At 45.2% G+C, this 25,055-nt stretch overlaps 1 protein-coding gene across 1 annotated transcript in view; it reads left to right on the top strand.

The window, feature by feature from the left end:
* Positions 1–25,055, top strand: part of ABCA12 (ATP binding cassette subfamily A member 12) — a 128,956-nt gene that overhangs the window by 86,562 nt on the left and 17,339 nt on the right. Inside the window, exons 25-35 of the mRNA XM_034786070.1 lie at positions 1,144–1,282; positions 2,251–2,503; positions 4,642–4,728; positions 5,775–5,868; positions 7,411–7,538; positions 8,861–8,948; positions 11,873–11,978; positions 19,006–19,060; positions 19,548–19,725; positions 22,452–22,567; positions 23,893–24,052. Of these exons, the coding sequence (XP_034641961.1) occupies positions 1,144–1,282; positions 2,251–2,503; positions 4,642–4,728; positions 5,775–5,868; positions 7,411–7,538; positions 8,861–8,948; positions 11,873–11,978; positions 19,006–19,060; positions 19,548–19,725; positions 22,452–22,567; positions 23,893–24,052 (1,404 nt within the window). The remainder of the gene's footprint in view (positions 1–1,143; positions 1,283–2,250; positions 2,504–4,641; positions 4,729–5,774; positions 5,869–7,410; positions 7,539–8,860; positions 8,949–11,872; positions 11,979–19,005; positions 19,061–19,547; positions 19,726–22,451; positions 22,568–23,892; positions 24,053–25,055) is intronic.

Raw genomic sequence — 25,055 nt, 5'->3', positions numbered from 1 at the left:
ACAAGACTGAAGAGGGTATAGGGTAAAACCTGAGTGAACACAACTTTTCAGTTGACCACATGACCACTCTGCCATGCAGATACCGCCTATTGCCATTCGAGTGCTGCTAGTCTTTCAATGCCTTTCCACAATTTCCCTCATGTGCCCAGACAAGTTCTTCTGTAATTCACTGGGGAAAAGTTTAACCGTGGTGCTAAGAATCATGGAATGTGTCCCCAGAAGTCGGTATGCTACACATAAGTTGGTGCAATGCCAGTGCGGACACAGCAACTCGCGTGTTATTTCACAGTGTGGCCTCTCACTCGAACTAGGCTACTCAAGAAAAGTCACTTGAGTGTAGATAACTCAGGATAACTCCACAGTGAAGGAAGGCCCTCTCAGTGGGGCAAGCAAAGGCTTCTTACTCAGTATGCCCCACTGCAAGTGAACAGGCAGAGAGGGAACCCAGAGGGTTGGAGACTCACTCACTAGCCAGAGTAACTCATAGGGTGCACAGTAAAGAGGAAGCCACTCATAGACTTTAAGGTCAGAAGGGACCATTATGATCATCTAGTCTGATCTCCTGCACAACGCAGGTCAGATTCTCACCCACCCACTCCTGTAACAAACCCCTAACCTATGTCTGAGTTATTGAAGTCCTCAAATCGTGGTTTAAAAACCTCAAGGTGCAGAGAATCCTCCAGCAAGTGACCCTTGCCCCACGCTGCAGAGGAAGGCGAAAAACCTCCAGGGCTTCTGCCAATCTGCCTCGGAGGAAAATTCCTTCCTGACCCCAAATATGGTGATCAGCTAAACCCTGAGCATGTGGGCAAGACTCACCAGCCAGACACCCAGGAAAGAATTCTCTGTAGTAACTCAGATCCCACCCCATCTAACATCCCATCCCAGGCCATTGGGCCTATTTACCTGCTAATAATCAAAGATCAATCACTCCATCAAAAGGGGCAAATTTACACCTCGTCCAGAGCAAGGAGGACAGCAGGGAGGGGACTTTAATTCAGAGGGGCGTCTCTGAATCTCACAATGCCTCATGAAGGCCTGGATGATAAGGAGACAAGCTGAATGGTAGTTCTGTTTTTGTTGTTATGCTAGGGAATGATTGTAATTTGGAATATTCTTCTCTTTTGTTTTATTGTCCTGTAGGTATTTCTTAACCTGACTAAAGACCTGGAGAAAGACAAACAGCATGATCCTGGATTGTCCCAACAGGTGCCTGGGCCCAGTGGACTAATGGACAGCAAGGAGATGTCTCTGAGCACTGATAGCTTCACTGAAAGAGATGGTACTCATTTAACGCGATTTTATTCCCAATTTATACCAACGGTAATTAATGACAGCTAGACTGAGCATCGAACACATTGTCTCCTTTCTTTGGTTAAATACAGACCAAACTTCAGCCAACCAATTATCATCTGTCCAATACAAGTACAGTACATAATAGTTTTATAACAACACTGGTTTCTTATTGTCTAAATCACAAAAGAAGTCCTCGATGTATTTTTTTACCCACTTTCTGTTAAATAAGTCCCTCCTTAGAACACAGGATTGGGACTCAAGAGAACCAGCTTCTATTCCTGGCTCGGTCCTTGGCCTGCTGGGTGACCATGTGTAAGTTATGTCACCACCCTGTGACTCACTCTTTTCATCTGTAAATGGGGACAATGAGACTGACCTCCTTTGAAAAATGCTTTGAGCTCTATTGATGAAAAGTGCTAGATAAGAACTGGGTATTATTATTATTTAATCCAATCAAATACAGCTCTCGGTAAAGGTGCAAATGTGCATCTGAGTGTAATCACCATAACAGATGCAGATGATTATTTATAAAAATTAGACCAGGCTCAAAGAAACTACCTGGAAAGACCTTTAATTTTGTGGAGTACCAACACAGCTAGGGCAGAGTAAATGCATTAAAGATTGTGAGATGATCAGATAGCACAGAAGGGGGAATGGGGGCAGCATATAAGTACTTAAAACAGGTAGACAGCTCGGTTCCTCTCACACACTGGCAGGAGTCTATGCAAGAGAGGTGTGATGTAGTGACCTGATCTTGGGGTTCCTGAGTTCTAATCCCAGCTCTGACACTCTGGCCTTGGGTAAATCATTTAGCCTTCTATCCCCAATTTCTCCATCTGTAAATGGGAACAGCAATATTTACCTACCTCACAGAGGTGTTGGGGGGTTGATTCATAACTGTGAAGTGTTTTGACAATGGCAAGTGCTAAGTGGGGTTCTCTTTATCATGCACAGACCAAGCCCTGGTCAGATCAAAAAGGGTGACCGGTTTGCCACTGCTGCTCAAGAAGACAACGGCTGTTTTCATTAAGAGGTTCCACCACACACGACGGAACTTGAAAGGCTTTTTTACTCAGGGCATCCTACCCGTGATCTTTGTGACGGTAGCCATGGGCCTCAGCACATTGAGAACTGAGGTGGCTGAATATCCAGAACTCCACCTTTCTCCCTCCCTGTATGGTTCCTCAGGGCAGGCAGATTTCTTTGGGTAAATCTCTCTTTTTTTATTATTATTAAATCGTTTTACCGATTGTTTATAAAATGGCAGATTGTGCTGTCAGGAGAGTGACCAAGCAAATCCAGTGGACAAACATTACACAGAAAACCATGTAATAATAAAGTCATATTCCTAGCAGGTCTGTCTGGGAGAACAGTTTTGCTAAACCCAGCAATCTGAAAACTTAAAAAAAAATAGCTTGAATAACTTAATATCTCTCCCTAGAAATTAACTCTGAAGTATGTGCTCTAAGGTGTCTATTGTATTTGTCATTGAAATCCACTTCTGACAGCAGCCATCTTGCCCAAAGGGATATATTTCACTTCCTTGTTGTAATGAGAAGAGGGGGTGTACCTATTCCCAACCCTGGGGCCTTCAGCTCCAGGCTACAAGATTACAGGTCTGGGACTCTTGTTGTGGGCCCATCTGCCGCTCTCTTCCCATCTTTGTAAAAAAGCAGAGGCTCCATTATCTAGGCCTCACTTAACCAAACCTCTCAGTTATCCAAAGGTTAGTCATGTCTCTTCTCCCACCCCACACCTGAGGTTTGATTTCAGTATGTAAGCCCTTCCCTATTGAAGCCTTGGGGTCTTCCTAAGCATAAAGACTTCATTATGCTTAAAACCAGCCCCCGACTTCTCCAAAACCTCAATTACTCAAATTAATGTAATGTGCAGCTTTCTAATTCAATAATGACGTTTCCTGGCTGTCTCCAGTAGACCTGGTCCTTAAGTTAGAAATACCAAATTCAGCTCAAGCCTTCTCCCCACTGCTTTGTTGCTCTTAGAGTTCCTACCTTAGCACCGCTCATGTCCTCTCTTTCTAGCCAACTGCTATTTGGGTGGGGTGGGGAGCCAAAGCCACCTGCCTCAGTGAGTCAGCAGAACTCACATCCTCCATTCCCAGCATGACCTATTCCTGCTAACAGGGTGGGTTGTTTCAGGCAAACACTGCCAGATAGATGGGTTTGGAGGGAGGCTCTTCTTTGAGTGGACTAGAGTATTTTGGCTTCATAGAAGATGGGGGAAATGATGGAGGTGAGAATGGAGACATGTACCTGTTGTAACTACATTACCTGAAATCACAGTAGATGGTTCTCATTTGAAACGAAATTCAGAACAGACATAATTGTATATGCCAAAGCGACCCCTCTCAGGCCTGAATTCAGCACAACACTGAAGCATATATGCAGGGCCGGCTCTGGCTTTTTTGCCGCCCTAGGCAAAAAAGCCACCCGCCGCCCCCAGTGCGGCAGGGGAAGGCGCCAAGCCCGGCCATGGGCCTGCAATCCCCGACCGGCCAGAGCGCCGGGAGCAGGGCGGAGAGCCCGGCCGAGGCTCTCCGCTTTCCCCAGCGGCCAGAGCGCCGGGGGGAGGGCAGCGAGCTCTGCCGGGGCCCCGCTCTCACCGAATGGCCGGAGTGCCGGGGGGAGGGCAGCAAGCCCAGCCGCGGCTCTCCGTTCTTCCTGACCGGCCGGAGTGCCGGGGGGAGGATGGAGAGCCTGTCCGGGGCCCTGCTCTCACCAAATGGCCAGAGCGCTGGGGGGAGGGCGGTGAGTCCGGCCGGGGCCCCGCTCTCACTGAACAGCCGGAGCGCCGGGGGGAGGGCAGTGAGCCCAGCCGCAGTTCTCCGTTCTTCCTGACCGGCCGGAGTGCCAGGGGGAGGGTGGCGAGCCTGGCCGGGGCCCCGCTCTCACCAAATGGCCAGAGCGCCGGGGGGAGGGCGGCGAGCCCGGCCGCGGCTCTCCGCTCTCCCCGACCAGCCGGAGTGCCGGGGGGAGGGCNGGCGAGCCCGGCCGCGGCTCTCCGCTCTCCCCGACCAGCCGGAGTGCCGGGGGGAGGGCGGCGAGCCCGGCCGGAGCCCCGCCGCACTGCCCCCCTCCAGGCGCCGTCCCAAGCACATGCTTGGTGGGCTGGTGCCTGGAGCCGGCCCTGCATATATGTAACTTTAAGCATATGAGCATTCCTGTGGAAACCAGTGGAACGACTCTTATCCTTAAAGTTACTTGCAGCACCAGGGCCTAAAATAATTCATTTCCAATCCTTATTTCTTTCAGTGGATGGGATTTTACTACTGGGTCCATAATGAAAGTACCTTTAACACGTCTCTCTTTCTTTGTTAAATCTTAGGAACTTTAATGAGACCACAGATGCTTTAGTTGCTTCGATGCTTTCTTTCCCTGGAACAGATAACACATGCTTGAATGAAAGCAATTCGTAAGTAGTTCTTCGTCTCCTTCTTTTTAAATTCCTAATCTGTAAAAAGGAAATGACATAAAATTAATAACTGTCAGGTATTAATAACATCCTTTGATCATCTTCAAAGTGCTTATACTCTGGAGACACATCAAAAAAAGCTTCATCTTTTGCCAGAGTTCCCAAAGATAGACTCACGTTTTGAAGCAATCTGATTTTAAAACTCCTTAAATTTATGAAGAAAATCAAACTGTGCTAAACTCGAAGGACTAGATTGTGCAGCCCACACTCACTGTGGTGAGCACTTACTTCACTGAATTTACTCACATGAATAAGTTCTCATCATAGGTGGTAAGGGTTACCCTGTAGTAAATATAGACCAGTACTAATACCTTGGGTACTACTCAACATAAGGAAGCCTATCACAGTCTAGCCTCGAAGGCCAGGTAAACATCCAAGCTTGAAAGCTCTTGTATCTTTTGGCTGAGTGGGCAGAGGATGGGGTTACCTGGGATTTTACTGCTCAGTCTTCAGGGGGTCAGTGCAGTAGCTGCTGATAATTCCTGAGTGACTTAGTACATTGTGTGCCGTGCAGAGAAATATTTGTGCTGCCTAGACACAATTTGTCAGCCATCAGAGGACTATCCAATTAATGCAACATCCCTGAGAGCGGGATTGTTTCTTTTGTAAGATAATTTTGGCCTCTTCATGTTAACTTCTTAGGCTGCTTGCTAGGGGATTTGAAGCAGCCTCACCAGGCTCTTTCTGAGAAGTCTCACACTGTAATTGCTAGAAACAGATCTAGCCAGAACCATTAAGGAACAAGGCCAAGCGCCTCATCAGCAGAGCTAAGCAACCGGAGCCCCCAGTGAAGTCAGTAGGAGCTGAGGGATGTTCAGCACTTCCCGAGAAGCACCCTGGCCCAAGGAAAAACAACAATCTCTGCTATGTGCTACGTATGCTCTGTCATCTTCATTCCATTCACTAGGACTCTGCCATCATGCAATTACATGTCGCCTGCTTGCCTGTATACAGAAAACCTCAGGGTAACGTGTGCTCATTTTCAGGGTGTGTTTGAACGACAGCATGCTTGGCCAGTGGGTATTCCATGGAAACCAGAGTACTAGATATTCTGCGTGCAACTGCACAGACAGCAGCCAGGTAAAGTTGAGTTAAACCTTAATGGGGGAGAGTAAATTTAAAACACTCAAGAGGTACCTAGTATCCTGGGACCACATGGCTCACAGACCTGGCATTGTGCACTCATTACCACCAGGTCACTGCTTCAGATTCATCCTAGCTTGTGTTAAAGTAAGGAGCTCCTAGAGGCCCTAACTGGGATCAGAGTCTCCTTGTGCTGGGCGTGATGCACAAACATAGTGAGAGGCTGTCCCAGTTTGCTTACCACTCAAGGCCCCGCTCCTGCAATCACTTACGCGTGAGTTTAGCTCTCCTACTGCGAGTAGCCCCAGTGATTTCAATGTGTTTGCAGGAATGGGACCTAAATGGACAAAGGGTGGAGGAGAAATAGGTCTGACGAGGTGATATGATCCCTTCTGCTTTTAAACTCCACAAAACAGAGGCACGGGGATGTGAAGGAACCCAGGCCTTCTGAGTCTCAGTACAGTGCCCCAGACACTGGACCATGCTGCCGACCCATGATATTATCATCATAGCTGGCATTAAATGGCACCCTTGTAGCTAGTCTAAGCAGAGAGGTCACGGGCTGGTTAGGCACAGAGGGTGAACTAACCTGTTGGGCCAGATCCTCAGTTGGTGCCAACTGGAGTAGCTATGCCAGTTTACACCAGCTCAGGATCTGACCCCTGATGTCTAGAAGTATCGCTCTAGATCAGGGTAGAGGCACATTGTTGAGGAGTGGTGATGATGGGGAAGGAATCGCTGCTTCCCCATGTGCTGAATCTGATCTGTAGGTGAACAGAAGACTGCATTCTCCAGGGATGTCAATTTAGCACCCTTGACAAGCAATAAATTCACTTAGAAAATTTTGGCCAGAGTAGGGGGATTGAATACCATGCTCCAAGGGTCAATCACACACTTTTTGGGCTGTATTTTGTATTCAAGAGGATAATTGCATTCATTAGAATATTCTCGTTAGATGAAAGTACTCTATTATTGGCATTCGCCATCAAGAATATAAACTTTGTGCAGAAGTCTGGATCCAGCAGCTTTTACTGTGCCTTGTCTTATACATTATCATTATTACCTAGTATATGTTTATTTGCATGGCACGGGTACCTACAGAATATGGGTGACAGGAAGGGATGGAGAACTCATTGCAGGGGGAGATGCTTGGAGATTGGGGCCCCACGATAAACACCCAAACTGTGTGGGTGCTTTGCTGAACCACAATAATTCTGAGGTCCTGATAACTATGGTAGGCCTCAATTCAGCAAAACGCGTAAGAGTATAGTTAGGTTTAAGCACGTGTCCTAATCTCATTGATTTCAATGGCACTTCAGCATGTGCTTAGCTGAATAGGGGTGGATTTAAGCCTGTGCTTAAACTAAGGCACATGTGTAAGAGTTTTGCTAAATTGGGGCACTAATCAGAATGTATGTCCCAATGCTACAGAGCACCGGACTCCTGTCTTTGTGAAGAATTGACCCTTGGGGGGGGAAATGTAAATTTTGCCTTGTGATGTTTTTAATTAAAGGAACAATTTTTAAAATTTGTTTTCAGACGTGTCCAAAGATTGACTTCTCTCCACCTCACAAAAGAACTTTTTCCTCTCGGATGATTTATAATCTTACTGGGCATGATGTGGAAACGTACCTTCTAGCAACTGCCAAGGATTTCCTCCAGAAAAGGTCGAGCATACAATTATTTCTTCTCTTTCTCTTTGTCCTCTGTATCACTGGCCAGGGGCTTCTTATGTGTCTGATTCCCCTTTAGGAAGGCAGCCATTTTATATTCATTTTCATGTTGCTTATTGAGATAGGCACAAGGTGGTTACTTTAAAGTGTGGTGGGACTCCATGCTGGCTGCACTTAGTACTCTGCTAAGGCAGGCGTGCATGTGTCTTAAAACATATACATAACTACTGAAAGGTGCAGCTGTAATGGGCACCCTTCCCCCTTTACTCTGAAGGATTTTGAAGAAAAGCCTTTGTCCAATATAGAAACTTAAGGAAAGAAATCTGGCAGAATACCCAGTTAAGCAAGACTTCTACAGAGATTGTGCACCTAAATGCTCATTCAACACAGAATCTAAGTGGGTGCTTCATTTCAAATGTGTGCTTCAGTCCATTGAAGTTAAGATTAAGTACATGCTTAAGCCGCTTTGCTAAATCAGTGCCTTATGCTATCCGGTGCTGTTTAGCACCGGGTTTGCGTGTGTAAAGTGCTAAAGTGCAAAATTAAATGTTAAATTAATTAAGGGAAAACCTACTCTCCATACTGATTGAAAGGGAACTGTTCACCTTCCATGCAAATCTTCCACAAATGTGGAATTGTACCACTAAAGAGGGTAGAAAAATAGCATGACTCTGCAGCAACCAAAATGCCTTTCAGAATCGTGTCTGTCGACACAGATCAGGACTTAGCTGAATTGTTGTCTTTTTACTTTCTTTTCAAAAGTAAAGGCTCCTGCAGCAGTGTTAACTGGGCCACACTACAAACACTGGCCCAAATCCTGTTCTCACCTGCACCTGTGTGCAGGGCCGCCCAGAGGATTCAGGGGGCCTGGGGCAAAGTGGGGGAGCAGACATAAAAAAAGGCACCACCCGCTGTGGAGCTTGTACTCACCGGGTGGCGCTCCGAGTCTGCGGAAGCGGCGGGTCCTTCACTCGCTCCACGTCTTCGGGAGCAGTGAAGGACCCGCCGCCGAAGACCCGGACCGCTGCCGGGTGAGTAGCCAGGGAAAGGATTCTTGGCCAGGGCTTGCGGGGTCCCTGTGGGGCCTGGGGCAAATTGCCCCAATTGCCCCCCCCCCTCCCCGGGCGGCCCTGCCTGTGTGAATCCTGGGTGAGGCCTGTGATGATCATTCATTGTACAGTGCCTGTAAGCCCCACGAGAAATTGACGCACCTCCAGTGACTTCAGCGGAACTAATGCCGTTCACACCTGCCAAGGATCTAGCCCGGGATCTTTCCAATGACAATAATGCATTTTGCTGTATTGTTTACCATGCAGATATGGCGGCTGGAGCTTTGGGTTGCCTTTGACTACTGACCTCAAGTTTGATATACGCCCAGTGCCTGCAGACAGAACACTAACTAAGGTAATGAATGCCTCCTGCTGCAATGCAGGAGTGCCGAGTGGGTAGGCGCCTGAAATGACCATTGCTAAATGAAGGTGAAGCAAAATTAATGTCCTTGTGTGTTTTAGGGACATTACTGAGTAAGCACAGAACTCCTCTAGATTACCATTAACACAAAGGAAATTCAATGAAAGAGAATGAAGGAGGGAAAAAGAAATTGAAGGAGCTGGATTCACCTCCACTGGTGAAGGGAGGGACACTGTGCCCCTCAGCTCCCCCTAACTCTGTTACTCTTGCTGCATCCATGACCTGCACCACTCAGAGCCCAGTTCTTCACTTCCACAGGCCCTGACTCTCCCCAGCCACTGCGGCTTTGCTCCAGTAATGACTCACCTAGCCTAGCCTCCCCAGGACTCCTCTCCTCTCCTCCCGCCTCTCCCCCATTCCCTCACTCTGCATCGTCTCCACCAGGGCACCTCTGCGACACAGTAGGTGCACCCAGGGGATCCAGAATGACAGCAAGAGTGCCCTCGAGCGGGGTCTTTCAGTGCTGCTCAAGCCATTATATCCTGCCATCTAGCAGTGCCAGTCAGGCACCGTGATTCAGTTCTAGACTGCTCACACACCATGGTATGAGGGCGAGCTGGGGTTTCTCCTCCCAGTAACAAAAACAGTCCCTGGGCTTTGCCCAGGAAACCCTCTTCTCCCCTCAGCTCTACCCTGGTCATCGATCAAACTCTTATGCAGACTTTCCACGCCTCATATTAAAAAGCCTTGTTTGGCCTTCACTTGAACTGCTCTGGGCAGTTTGCCCCATAGTGTGCTAGTGCGCTGGCATTACAAATACAACTGTGTTAGTCCTTTTAAATCAACCGTTGCTGCAGATAACGAATGACCTGCCTCCTAGAATACTACCTAGCAGAGTGCCAGATGCGTCTCTCTTAAGCGCATCAGTGAGCTCACATGAGTAGACCCATAGACTCCTCGCTGGGTGAGGAACTGCTCACCAGTGTGAGTAAAGGGGGCACAATCTGAGCAGTAGTGTAGAGTCATTTGTACTTAGTCATGGGGCTGCTTGTTTTTTAATGTAGCAAGACAGAGAAGACCAACTGAATATTGGGCTATTTCAAGAAATACGGTAATCTTTTCTGGATTGCATGCAGGTGGTAAATCCATCCCGACATCGGCAGCTTGCATAGGCCAATGAACTAAAAATTGTCTCAGTTTCCTTCCCTTATTTTGCTTGTCCCTATCTTCTCTTTTCTCCATCTTCCCTCTCTTAGTCATTATGGGTGTTACTAGTTGTATTCTTTCCTACCTACCCGTGAGGGGCAAAGCCATGCTAACAATACCATCTGCCCTTTGATGGACCCTCACTGCAGCCGGTTTGTTTCTTTAGTGCACTCAGATTTACCCATTGTGCTTCCTCATCTCTGTAAAAACGTTGTAACAAGTATAAATCGGCATAAAAAATCCATGGTTGGACTCTGAAATAAAAGAAGCACAGTATGAGAACTGTCAAGATCCGGTAAATTCATGTACATCCTCGTAGCCATGACAGTGTTCCTTCAAGCGCAGTTCTGCTCTGAGATGTGGCTTCATAAAAAATGGAATTGTGCGGTTTCATAGAGTTCATTGTCTCAGTAACTTTCAGAGCAAACCGCTCAGCTTGCAGGTAAAAAGATGCTTTTATCTAACCGCCAGCCCATCAGCGTCAGCCAGCAATCTGAGAGTTAGTGCTGTTTGTTGTTATTCGTCTTGCGGTAACACTTTGAGACCCCAGTCCGGTATTGGAATCTCATTGGCCTGGGCAAAGACTCCCAAAGAGTTTACAATCTAAGTGTAAGATGAGACAACCCAGGCTGGGTCATTCATCATCCCCAGAAGCCCCAATTCAGCTGTAGATCAAGTGCAGTTGAGATGTACAATGATCTTAGAGGTTTGTACTGCTGTTTATCACCGGGATATCTGGGCGCCTTCCATGTAAAATCAACAGCAAAGTCCTTAGTGGACTTCATGGAGTCTCTGGCATGTCTCATAAAAACTCTGCTTGGGGTAAAGGTGGTGGGTTTGTTATGTTTGGTTGGTTTTTTGTAGGGTTTTAGGAGTAGAAAGGGGCACCATCTCTAGGTAAAGACTCTGCAGTTGGAATGTTGACCGCCATCCTGCACCGAGCCCTCCATAGATGGACACCTGAAGTTGTTGTGGGTCTGTGCAGAGCTCACTGTAGGATCTGGGTCCTTGTTAACAGTTCTGGTGATAGGGCACAAGCCAGCTCCCTTTTCCCATAGCAGTATTGGCTCTGCAGGGCTAATGGGAGTAAAAAAACATACATGTGTCGCTAACATAAGCAGATAGAAAGTGTAGTACACAAAGTGTAAATTCCATATTCCGTTCTCCCTTCAGTTCCTCTGAATTTATACCAGTGTAATTGAGAGCAGAATTTATCACAGGGGGCACAGTTGTTAAATAACAAGGTGCTGTTTTCACAGTGTTTTCTACCCTGGAACAATTAGGTGCCCAGTGGGCACTTCACTTAAATAGGCCTCTTTGCAAATACCAGCCACTGACATTACTGAAAAGCAAAAGCACCGATTGTGGAAAAGCAAAGTGTCAGTATTCTTAATGCCCCAGGCACCATTAACATAAACCATTAGCAACTGGCATGTCTTTCGGATCTATCTGAAGGCAACTGGACTAGATCTTATAGAAGTCAATGGAACTAGTCATATGCTTAGGTGCATTGTAGGATCCTGGCTAATGCACTCAGAATCTTGCATGATTGAGTCGCTGGCCCGTAATTTGTAGATGGCCCAGCTTTAGCAAATGTTTTTACTGCTACTGTTTTTAGTATGAGTTACGGATGCATTCATTTGTCCAAATGGAAGAAATCGCTGTTCTTGGTAATGACTTTCTGCCTGTTTTTGTTTCCAAATTGAGTACAGGTGTGGTATAATCCAGAGGGGTATCACAGCCTTCCAGCCTACCTCAACAGCCTCAACAACTTCATTCTTAGAGCGAACATGCCGAAAAATGAGTCTTCCAAATACGGTAGGTGCTAACCAATCCTGGACGCTGCTCATGCTGCCCCATGTGAAGGGGGCCCACTTCTCTATCTGTAGAGAGAAGACTATAATGGGTGGGCCAGATTCACTCCTGGTGTAAAATGGAGCTGTGTCAATTTAAACTAGAAGGAAACTTATACCCTGGATGAAATTTTGGCCCCACTAAAGTCAGTGGTGAAACGTCCATTGACTTCAGTGGGGCCATGTCTGCTAATGTTGATTCAATTCAATTTCCTTTAAAGTGTGTCAATATTTCACATGTCTATTTCTAGGAACAGGGGAGGGGACCAGGTAAAACCTTAAAAATAGGCTTTTCTTCTCCCACAAGCAGCAAGGCCTTCGGCCTAGTATTGACTTCCACCTCAGCATCGAGATGGCTGACTGTAAAGATGTGACATTTCTATGCAAAGAAAGGCTACTTTAGATTGCTTCCAGTGGTGTGTTAGATTTAATGTTTTTCTCCCGCTGAGCTGTCCGTTGTTGGCCTTGTGGTAATTAAAGCATTTTATTTTACAGGTGTATACACTGGAGGGAGGGATACAAAAATATTCTCACACACCTCACAAATCTGAAGTAGTTTCTCTGCATCATGTGGTGTATATACCGAATGCAGGGTGGTGAAGTAGAGTGTAAAGATTTATCAGCATTCATTTGGAATGATCTGCTTAGCTTTGCCTCACTGATGTCATGCAGCATCCCAAATTCATGCTGATAAACCTTCATACTCTACTCCACTGTTTGTTCCATCCATATTACGTGTATAATACAGGCATACTGGTGTTTGCCTGTGGCCAGGTCTACACTACAGACTTCTCCTGGCATACTCTGTATAACTCTCATAGTCAACAAAGAGGTGTTTTTACCAGTGTATAGCTTGTTCCACTCATGGGGTGGGGCTTTACTACTTTGGTAAAAGTGCCGATTTGTCGAGATAGCTATATCCACAGTAGGAGCGCTTTGCCAGCATAGCATAACCGTATTGCTATACCAGTAAAACCGTATTGCTATACCAGCCTAGTGTCAATACAGCCTGTATCTATAGATTGAGAGAGTAGAAAGTCTTATATTCGATTATAGGGCCTGACAAGAGTTCTTGCTTCAGCAAGTGACTTGCTTCAGCAAACACCGTCCGTTCTGCCACATTCTAGTCTCTCCTGACCTCTCTCATGTCAGATGGCTTGTGTTCCTGCTGAAGGATCACACTCAGAGGAAACTGTCTGGAAGGTCATTTTGCTTGTCAACATAAAGCTCTTTATTTATGGATGCATTAGAAGGTAAATCCAACAGAGAAGGAAGGCCTGTTTGAAGCTCTAGGCCTCCTTGACAATAATTAAAAACATGACTACTATTATAATGATGTATTATGTGTATTAGCACAGCTCATAGGAGCCAGAGACTAGGGCCCCATTGTGCTAGGTGCTGTACAAATGCAGCACAAAAAGATGGCCTCGTCCCCAAGGGGCTTACACTCTAATATAATCCTAAGTAGAAAGGCAAAACATCTGCTTAGTTTTCTTTCCCCATCACCACATAATAATCACCAGCCAGCTTTCACATGGCCAACTCCCTCAGCACTCATCTTCTCGCCAAGCAAAACCAACTCCCCGGCCCACAGCCACCTCCGCCATACCTGAAACACCCGCCCTCTCGGGTCAGCGGGGCCCAGCTATTTCACACTCAGTGTGGGAGCAAATCCCCAAGTGGGAAGGGCCTTGCTGGCAGCCCCCTTTTTTAAATACAGATGGGCTCCAGCTCCTCTCTGCTGCAGCAGTATGGCACAGAGCCATGGGCCATCTCCCCAGCAGGACGGTCCCAGACCAACTTAGCCCTTAGCCCTGGTCTACACTGGGGGGGGGAGAGATCAACGTAAGATACGCAACTTCAGCTACGAGAATAGCGTAGCTGAAGTCAATGTATTTAGGTCGACTTACTGCACCATCTTCATGGCACTGAGTCGACTGCTGCCACTCCCCCGTCGACTCCACTTGCGCCTCTCGTGGCGGTGGAGTACCGGAGTCGACGAGAGAGTGCTCGGGGATCGATTTATCGCGTCTAGACTAGACGTGATAAATCGACCCCTGATAGATTGATCGTTACCCACCGATCCAGCGGGTAGTGTAGACCTGCCCTTAGTTGTCAAGGGGTTCATCCTGGCCATGGAGAGAGAGTGCGGTGATATGCTGGGGAAAATTCTCCTCCCCAATCATCAGTGAGCTACTCAAGCTGAGCTGAGTATTCCACCAGCAGTGCTTACTCATCAAGCCTTATCCAAAATACAGAGTGGCCCGTGCCATGAGTGGGAATGGGCAGACACAGTCAGAGGGTCCCCCACAAATGTACCTTTCAACATGCCAAGGCCCCAGCATGGGACATAGGGTGAGACCCCAAATGAGGGACACACAACTTGTTTGAGCAGGAAACCCAAAGTGCTGCAGGATCTGTCCCTTTAACATGAACAAATATCTGCCACCCCAGCGTCACCATTCTTTATTTCTAGTTTACATAATTTTCAGCACTAAAAGTACGGGCATGCCGAATTTATGTGGAAAACAGGTAACTCTGGGACTAAAATGAGTGACATCCTTCAAAATGAAGGACAGTTGAGACATATTTCCCAAACTGGTCTTCTGCTTGGGGAGCCATTTTATTCTAATCTGTCCCCGAGCTTTCTGGAGATGGCCTTTTATGTTTGTTAGAGCAGGTCAAAACTCAAAATGTCCGTTTCAGGGGAAATTCTAACACTGTGAAATTTGTTTTCATTCTGGATTATAATGAAACCCAAAAAAATTTCCTGTGAGATGAACTTTTCCAACACTCATTTTTTTTTTCAAAATTTTTATCAGGCCAATTGAATTACTTTGTTCTGATTTTGACTTTTTTATTTTAAATTATGTTAAAATGTATAATGTAAAATAAACTGTAAACCAAAAAGTCGCTTTGAAATGAAAAAATCGAAACCTTCCCTTCTGGAAAGTTCGAGCTTTGTTTCAGCCTTTTCCCCCTTGAAACAAAATTTCAATGAGATTGACACATTCCCATGGAAAGTTTCGAGTTTGACAAAATGGCATTTTCTGATGGAAATATGTTCTGTTGGAATTTATTTGAACAGCTCTAACATTTTCACTGCATCTAGCCAGTTCTGGGTGTCCTTGGAAACAAATGAATGATAACAAATGACCAGATTGATAATTCCCAGGTCCCTCTAAGGAATCTGTACTCAGTATAGGGAAAATAAATGAATTGATGAGTAAAGCTTAACAAGACTTGTGTAAACTGGTCTGAAGTACAACTGAAGAGACCCTTCTCTGCAGTAGTTTACTGGCGACCGAAAGCCATTTGTTGCTGTGACAAATAAATGACAGTTTAAGAACCATTGAAATGGCCAGATAAAAGCACACTCATTTCAGCAATTTGAAAGAGGTGCCAATCCTGCTTTTGAGGTTTGACTTAAACTTCATATATTTAAAAAAAGAAACACACAAAAGGAGCTTTTTGCCCTGTCACCAAGCAAATCATAATAGCTTTCGACTTATGTATACTGGGCTTCCTTCTCTCCATCCCCCCGAAAAAAGAAGTATTGAAATGGAAATTTTGACTTCTAGCCTAAGATGCAGTGAAGGAAAAATGGCTTTATTCTGCAGCATTAACAGATTAGTCAGACTGGATCACCTTTATTTTTTTACAGAAGGAAAACATTTTCTAGTTATTTGTACATCGTTATTAGCAACTGGAGATTTTCATTGTATCCCGCAAGAAAAATATTGCTCTCGAATGACACCTCTTTTGTTTTCCTTAAAATGAACCACAGACCAAATCCCACCGTTTCATGTGTTTCAATGATACAGACTGAATATAGCACATAAAACGGAGGCCAGCATCTTTATACAGCATTATAAATTTAGGCACCGAATTGGAAGGTGCCTGATTTTCAGAGATATTGAGGGTTTTAAGGTCAGGCTTGACGAAGCCCTGGCTGGGATGATTTAGTTGGGGACTGGTCCTGCTTTGAGCAGGGGGTTGGACTAGATGACCTCCTGAGGTCCCTTCAACCCTGATATTTTATGATTCTATGGTTCTACTCTCACCTCCCTTTGAATTTAACAGCAACTGTGGGTTTTTTTCCAGCACACTCTGAGAATCAGGCCACTTAGGTGACTAAATATGGATTTAGTTGCATAATTTTAGGCATTTAAAATTTGAAAATTTTAGCCTAGCTTCTTCCAGGTCCAAAAAATCATGGAAGCTGGTCCCCTCTTCCATAGAACTTCACTGAAGCTTAGAACTGATCCACTGGGCTTCAGTAGAGTCCCTCTTTGTATTGTATTATGCTGCAGAAGTCTAGAGAAAAGAAGCCGTAATGAGACTCATAAAAATCCATCCCCATAAAATAGTATTCGCTAGGGGCTGATGCCACAGATGGCTCATCAAGGGCACAGCTCCCACCCTAGGGCATGGAGGCTGTAGAATGTGTAAAGTGACATCCTGCAGCTATGCGGAGTCCTCTTTGCCTTGGCAACCGAAAGCAGCTTCCACCACTGCACGGCCTAAGATGCTCATTATTTCCATGGAAATAATGGCCTGTCTGCATGGCCATTGACACCAGTATGAAGTGAGTGTTAAATGCTGCCAAATGGGAGGGAAACGTTTTGCACCAGTTTTGCTCTTACTGTACGCGGGTGTAAATGACAACTTGGGGTGCAAAGCAGTGGAGAATCAGGCCTGGAGTCTTATTATGACTGGATCAGGCCTCTGAAGACATTGCTGTGACAATCATAAATGTTGCTGATTCTTTTGTGGGTTTTGTACAAATATGTTTGCTCGAAATCAGTAATCATGAAAACAAGTAATTGTACGTGTTATGGAGAAACAGAGAGGAGAACTCTTGGTCATTTTTCTTCTTCATACAATTTTTTTTTTAAAATGTGACTACCTCTGGCATGAATCTGAGCATGATTTGGCCAAGAAATAACCTCTGCATGAACTCCACAGCTCTTATAAAAACATGTCAATTAACTTTTCATTCCCAGCATCAGTGTTTCTAATCTATTTACAGGGCTCCCCCCAGTGGCTAATGTAACATGTGACGTTTTTCTCCCAGAGGAACTCGACATTCTTCTCTCAAAACAGGCTATTAACACGCAGATATTGATCTGCAATAATACAGGGCCTATTCTGATTTATCCCAAAACACCTTTACAGCACTCTGCTAGTGTAAAAGGAGTCTTAGTATAAGTGAGAATAATGGCCATAGACTCTTGGATAAAATAGTTGACTTTGGTAAGGTTATAGGTTCTAATCCATTTATGATTGTCCTTGCACTCCTGGAATATTTTTTATCTCAGTGCAGTGGATAAATAGATTCTCATTGCTTCTAAACCGAGCAAAAGCCCTTCATATGTGATATAGCCCATATCCAGGGCTAGATGCTGGCTTTGGAAGGGAAGTGTTTAAACCAAACATTTTGGCAGATCTGGTAAGAGAATTCCTGCCTGCCACCCTCTGACATTTAATTGTCACGGACCTCATTTTATGAATCTGATTGGGAAAGACCTGAGTTTCACACAGGGCTGAAACCAATAGTCAGACTAATATCTGTAGGCTGGCTGTTTCTTTTGCTCCAGGTGCTTCTTTCTAGCTTCACAAGCCAGAACTGTTACGTTTACATTTTCTCATCAGAAAATATACTGATTGCTTTCCTAACCACAAACAGTGTTATCTGAAGCTTATTCCAGTGTCTGCTGGAAGGCTGGAGACCCAGTGGAGAATGTGAAAGATGATTCCACACTGAGTTATCCAAGATAATACTTATCAAATATGGGGCAGCTCATCAAAAATGAGCAAAAGTATGTCATAGAATTACAAGAGCTGCCTATCACTATAGTACATACTTAGTGATAGTGGTACTAATAGGGAGAGGGCTGTTCTAGTGATCACCTGACTTGTAACAGGTGAGTTAAAATCCTGACTCTGATACCAACTCCTGTGGTGGCCTTGGCGTGTCACTCAACCTCTCTGCCCTTGTCTTCCTCTGCTTTGAAATGGGGATAATGCTGACTTACAGTGTACAGTACCACACTAGTATCAGAGCGGTAGCCGTGTTAGTCTGGATCTATAAAAAGCGACAAAGAGTCCTGTGGCACCTTATAGACTAACAGACATATTGGAGCATAAGCTTTCGTAGGTGAATACCCCGTCTGACGAAGTGGGCATTCACCCACGAAAGCTTATGCTCCAATACGTCTGTTAGTCTATAAAGTGCCACAGGACTCAGTACCACACTAGAGTGTACTGAGGCTTAATTAATTGTAGCAAGGACCCTTGGTTTGACTGAGTGCTCTTGGAAATCACTGGGTCAGGCCCAGAGTTATGCTTTTGCAATTCTCAGCTGAGGACTTCAAGTTGGAATGGGGCCACTGGAAAAGGACTATTAAATAACTCTTTGTACCAACATAGGATGGTGTTCTTTGCAGGGACAAAGATGGGTGAGTGCTATCCACCTGCTACAGATGGGGAAACCGAGGCACACAGACATTAGGGCCAGGATTTTAAAATGTGGCCTCTGAATGCTTCAGCATTGGGCCACCCAACTTAAAACACATGGGCCCTGATTCAGCAAGGTATTTAAGTATGTACCTAACTTTAAGTAGATGAGTAGCCCTACTGAAATCAAAGGGACTATTCCCATGGCTAAAGGCATGTGCTAGGGTTTCTTGCTGAATTCGGACCGCAGGGCTTGATTTTTCAGGGCTGCTGCGCATCCACAGCTCCCATTAACTGCAGCTCTAGGCACTGAACACTCCTGCAAATTAGGCCCTGCAAGAGCCACTCAAAAAAAGCTGATGGCAATTGTGAAAATTCTGCACAAGGTCACACCTTGAATCAGGGGGAGAGTGAGAGCAGAACCCAGCCCCCCTGATTCCCTCCCGTAACCAATAGCGGCATTACTTCCAGCCTCCGTGCCTAATGAGGAACTTAGTCATACATGTTACAAACTACTTCTCTTCTTTTTGTAGGTATTTCCGTTGTGAGTCATCCCTACCCCGGAGGACAGAGTAAAGAACAAGTCATGTAAGAGGTTTAATTTGGCTGGTACTTGCTGCTCTGATTCATTTAGTGGCAATAGAAGCAAAACAGCTACCTGGAAATCATGAAACACCTACATTGATCAATAACTTTTTTTGAGCAATCAAATTGCTTTTTTCACAAAAGCGAACCGTCTCCCCTGTATCTACAGAGCTACTGATTTCCCTTTGAGTTTCTTCCCAGAATCCCTGATAAATGTGGGGACATTATAGATACCCCATCAATTTTGGAGCACAGCCCTAACAATGACAATACATATTTTTCTTTCTGTCTTTCCAAACAATCTGCTGTCACAGTCCCCACCCTGCAAAGCCTTTCTGCCAGTCATAGTGCTTACTACCCTGAACCGTCTCTACAACCACTAGGGAATGTTGGCAGGATCAGGCCCTTGGTTTTTTTAAGCTATGAATATTGTCTTCTAAATCAGGGCGATCAAACATTGACTCTGTCTTTCTTCCCCTTGTCTCCTCAGGCTCAGTAGCTTGCTTGATATCCTAGTCTCAATGTCTGTCCTGATTGGCTACTCCATCACAACAGCCAGCTTTGTGCTTTATGTGGTAAAAGAACATCAAACCAAAGCTAAGCAACTGCAGCATATTTCAGGCATCGGTGTGACGAGCTATTGGGTGACTAACTTCATCTACGACCTGGTAAATGACTTAACTTTTATGCACAGAGAACAGGACTCCAGAGTGAAAAATCCCCACTTTTGTATTTAAAGTTCGTTATCTAGACTTATTAATATCATCACTACCACAGGAGCTAGGTTATGGTTCTCAAAAGCATTGCTGCTATTAATTGTGAACCATAACACTGGGGTATGTATAAAACTCAGCAGATTTATAAGAGATCAACATGGCAAAGACCAAAATTTGGGTTAGTTTTTAACATGTAGATGCCCCATTGCCTTTGAAGTTAGATTGCAGAGGTGGAGTTGTTGTGGTCATCCAGGATTTATACATCTGGGTAAGGCTTATGGACCTGATCCTGCAGCTCCTAGTCCCATGAGTAAGGGCTGCAGGATATGACCCTATCTTCAGAACTCTACTGCAGATGGTAGATAATTTTGGAACCTTCAGAATACAAGATCCTACATTTGTAAACATCTCTTGGCTGAGATTTGAGAGATTGGAAAAGGCCAACTGGTGGGTTAAGTAATATAATATAGAAAGGTTTCCAAACTCCTAATGTCAAAGAAAGTTACCTTCTGTTACTGTTAGTCAGGTCAGGAGTGATGTGCTGTATATATCTAGACTTATCTGCCTCAAAAGGATCCCACACTTTTTTATGTCTTTTGAAAAGGTCCCTTTCAGGATTCCATAGTCCCCTTTGTCTTTGTTTTATGGTTTTTCAGCCATTATGGTGCTCAGAGGTCACATTTTCAAGGTTTTCTCCTCAACCATAAGGACCTAGGAACTTACTTAAATAAAAAAAAAGCTGATTCCAAGCATTGCAAGGCTCATGACAAAATCATGACGACTGACAGCGCTGAAGATAATCTCAGTGGAGTGGCAATGAAACAGAACATTTTCACCCAGTAGATGATTCCCCAGCTCATCCGAGCTGAGGTTTATCTGACAGCAGAATTTACTTTCTCTTTTGTATTATTAAGGATTTCCCCCCACAAGTTTGGCTTGAAATTTAACTGATTCGTATTTTGGGTCATCATGATGTCAGAATTCTGGCATCCACTGTAAATGTTATCCTTTTCATACAGCTTCTCGTCCCACCCCCATACACTAACTCAGACTGGTGCCTCAGTCAGTTTCACATAGCTTGTGGCAGAAACTGTGCAGCGGAGTTTTTAGGCCTTGTCTACAGGGCGAGTCTTTTTTGTTTGTTTGTTTGTTTGTTTTTTAGCTACTGGCACGGTTGCCTTGGTAGTTAGGGTGCTAGCCAGAGACTTGGGAAACCTGGCTTCAATGCCCCCCTCTGCCACAGACTGTGTGACCTGGCTCAAGGAAGCCTCTCTGGGTATGTCTACACGGCAGCAGGGGAGACAGTGTGGAGCTAGCATGCTAAAAATAGCAGTGTGGATGTTGCTGCTTGGGCTAACCACCCAACCTCAAGGCTGGGAGGGCTTAAGCTTGGGTGGCCAGGCTGAGTGTCTGCTGGAGCTGCAATGTGCCTGCTCACAGCCATTTTTAGCATGCTATCTTGAGCCCTGTCTACCTGGCCTGGGAGGTTCCTGCCCAGCTGCCGTGTAGCCATACACTCCGTGCCTCAGTTTCCCCTCTTCAAAATGGCAATAATAGCACTGCCTTGCCTCACAGGGGTATGGTAAGGGTACATTAATGACTGTGGGGCACTCAGGTATCATGGTGGGGTTGGGGGGCATATGAAGCACCTATGACCTGGCTCTTAGCATAGACACTCTTTATGGCAGTGCAGCTTGAATGGTGCAGGTGCAGCTTACCTTGGCTTGCAAGCTGCATCAGCAGTGCAAATTGTGCCGTGCTGATGTCAGTGTACCTACATTAGCAGTTTGCAATGCAGCTACACTGCTGGCTAAATCCCAGTGGAGGCAAGGCCTTAACATTGGATTAACTTCACATGAACCGCTGGGGGCAGGAGCCATCTTTTGGTTCTGTGTTTGTACAGCCCCTAGCACAAGGGGGTCCTGGCCCATGACTAGGGTTGCAGGGCACCACTGGAATAGGAATAATAACAACAGGCCCCCTAGGGCCAAATGTTCAGAACTACCTGCCTAAGCCTGCTCATGGATTTGAGCAGTGGAACAAGCAGCTCCTGGTTGTGAGTGCAAACGAGGGATTTGAACACACCAGAAACGTGGCCAGGTTTGAAGAATTGGCGCTGAGTCACTGGTCGTACACCTGTGACTGTGACTCTGGCCTGCCTCTGCTTTCATGCTCCAGGTTCTCAGGTTGGTGCTGGAGATTTTTAAATGAGCCTATTGAAATAGCCCTGGCGTTCTAACTGCAATCATTATTCAGCAGGCTGAAACTAATCCAGAGCTCTCAGCAACCGGATATTTCTCAGGGAACGCCTACCAGCAAATTCTCTGAAATCCCAAAGTCGGGGAAAAGAGGAACCGCTTGAGGAAGCTACTGTGTAGATCCCTGGCTTGACAGAGTATTGTAAACAGCAGAATGTGATTCTATAATAGGAAAGGCACGGGGCATTTCTCATTCACATCTAGGCCCTTTCATGCCCACGCTTCCTAGGGTTCAAAGCTGGAATGCTCCAGAGAGCCTCACAGAATGTATTCTCCTCTCCTATTGATGGACAGTTTACTGCACCTCTAGGGCAAAATTGAGACCTGGTGTCATTCCCTCCTCCATACAAGCTGCATGTAGCTCTATTAGAGTATTAATTATTCTGACTACGTTACACTCTTTTTAATATCATTTCACAGGTTCTTTTTATGGTCCCGGTTGCCCTCTCAATAGGAGTTATTTCAGCTTTCCAAATACCTGCTTTCTTCAACGATAATAACCTAGTGGCTGTATTTCTTTTGATGATGATGTTCGGGTAAGTGTGTGGCTCAGTTACTTGAATATGACTCCATCGGGGGAGGGAAGGAGGGAGGGAGGGAATTTTGCTTAGGATTTGGAGTCCTGACCAAAGCTGTGTGACTCTCCCATCACCTCTCTCTTGGCAGAATTGGAGAGGCTGAACTGACCCCGTAATATAGATAGCACTTAATAAATGTTTACTAGTTAGCCTTCAAAAGGCTTGGGAGAGATGAGGCAAGAACTTTTATCCCCATTTTAGACAGGGGCAAACCAAAGGTGGCAGTTTAAGCTGTAAAGATTACAGAGACCCAAGACACCATGGTTGGGGTGAATGATGCATGATTGTCCTTATTTCCTGTTTACACAGACTTTACCTGAACAGCAGCTCTAAATGTTCACAACTAACACCAAAACCCAATATGCTCAAGATCTCAGACACAGCCTAGATTGTAACTACAGCTGACTGAAACTATTCAAATGTCAAAATATCAGTGACATTCCCAAAAAAAAAAAATCTCAAAAAAAAAAAATCAGGAAAATTTAGATAAATTTTGCCCTGTTTTTTTCTCAGCAAGCTTGTTTAAATTTTTTAAATTTCAACCAAAAAAATATCAGGATAAAATTCACAAAAACCTTTTTTCAACCAGCTCTCGCTGTAACTCAGACATTCCTGACTCCCAGTCTGATTCTCAGGAAGTATTTCTCTGCTGGAGTTAGAATTAAGCAGACAGGCCTGGGGAGATAAGAACCCTGGATGGCTGAGTCTTTCCTCAAAGTTTTCATTTTTAATTTGAATTGGGTTAGGACTACAAGGTCTTCAAGATCTTGACCTCAGCTAGTGTGGTTGCACAGTTTTCATTTGCCATGAATACGTGTCATCAATGTTTTCCCCAAATTCCACCAGAAAGTTTTGATTTTTTTTCTCTTTCAACTTCCTGAGACACTGAAGTCCAAGTGCAGCCCCCATGTGGAAGGAAGGATGGTCTGGTGGTTAGGGCACTGACCAAGGCTATAGGAGGCCACAATTCAAGTCCCTGGTCCACCATAGACATCCTCTGTGACCTTGGGCGAGTCACTGTGCCTCATCTGTAAAATGGGGATAACTGAGAATAATAATTAATTCTCCCCTGCCTCAGAGCAGTGTTGTGAGGTTAAAGGGTGGTGAAGAGATCTGCTGATGAAAGGCGCTATATGAGAAATAGGCATCATTATTACTATAATGACTATATCCACCTGTGTGTAGCGAGTGAGGCAGAAGTTCCTGAGCTGAATTATTTTATTGCTGGTTTTCACCACTCTTTAAATTATTTTCATATTCTCTCTGCTGCAAATGATCTATAGATACGCAACGTTTTCATGGATGTACTTGCTGGCTGGGATCTTCAAGGAAACAGGAATGGCCTTCATAGTTTATGTCAGCCTCAACTTGTCCTTTAGCATTAATACCATCATTACTCACTCGGTTGTGTTTCTACTTTCCCAAGAAAAGGCTACTGATCAGGTAAGAACTCACTAACACTTTGGCCTTCTCTATATGATGAATCAGTCCTCACTAATGGAGTGTAAATTCTAGTGCACACTAGTGTGTTGCACATTAACTGGCCAGGGTGGATCCTGCTGCTGGCATGCACTGAAAGTTTCCATGTGTACGCTAATGTATCCCATTTTAAACAGTACTACTAATGCACCATGTAGAGAAGCCCTGTGTTAACTCTTAGAAAACTGATTGGTTTCCAAGGGCCTGAATCAAAGGCTACTGAAGTCAGTGGGAGTCTTTCCATTGATCTAATGGGTTTTGGATCATACCCGTGGACTTCCATTGTTTTTCAAGGTTTTGGGGGAGGTCAAGTAGGGGACATTACTCTAGAAATCTGGTGAGGTTCCCTATGTCCAAACATGGGGCAAGTGAGACTCTTTCTTCTCCATGTAATTTGCCCCACCCCCCACACCGTGGTTAGGAACCAGGAGTGGAGAGAGAAGCAGATGGGAGAAGACATCTGGGAGGGTGGAAACCAGATGCATGTGGGAGAGATCAGGGAATGAATGCAGGCCCACATTTTTGGGAAAGATGGTTGTATTGGGAGTTAAGTTCCTCCAGTGCAAATTACTGAGGCTGAGTACTCAGTGCCCGAAGGGCTACATCATGCCACATTAACCAGCAGATGAGCTTTCTGTCATCTAACTGTGAAATAAGTGCTCTCTACACTGAATTCCTGTCCGTGCAAAGGGAAAAGTGCCTCGAAGGCACTGATATTTCCCTAGAGTGGAGTACTGCTCTTTAATAGACCTGCTTCTCTTGTGCCTTAGAGAATCTGTCCTGGCTAAAATGTAAGGTTTGGTTTTGTTTGTTTATTACAAGGACAATTTCTTAATTAAAAAACAAAAAGGAATCCGCCCTCGTCCCATTGACAGGCAATACCTATTTACCAAACCCTTGTCATTGTCTAGCCACATCAGTATGGAGCCAATCTCCTTCCATGCTAATTTATTGCATATCCAATGTG

This window comes from Trachemys scripta, chromosome 11, assembly GCF_013100865.1.
Source record: "Trachemys scripta elegans isolate TJP31775 chromosome 11, CAS_Tse_1.0, whole genome shotgun sequence".
Classification (NCBI taxonomy): domain Eukaryota; kingdom Metazoa; phylum Chordata; order Testudines; family Emydidae; genus Trachemys; species Trachemys scripta.
This window is presented reverse-complemented; position numbering and strand designations above follow the sequence as displayed.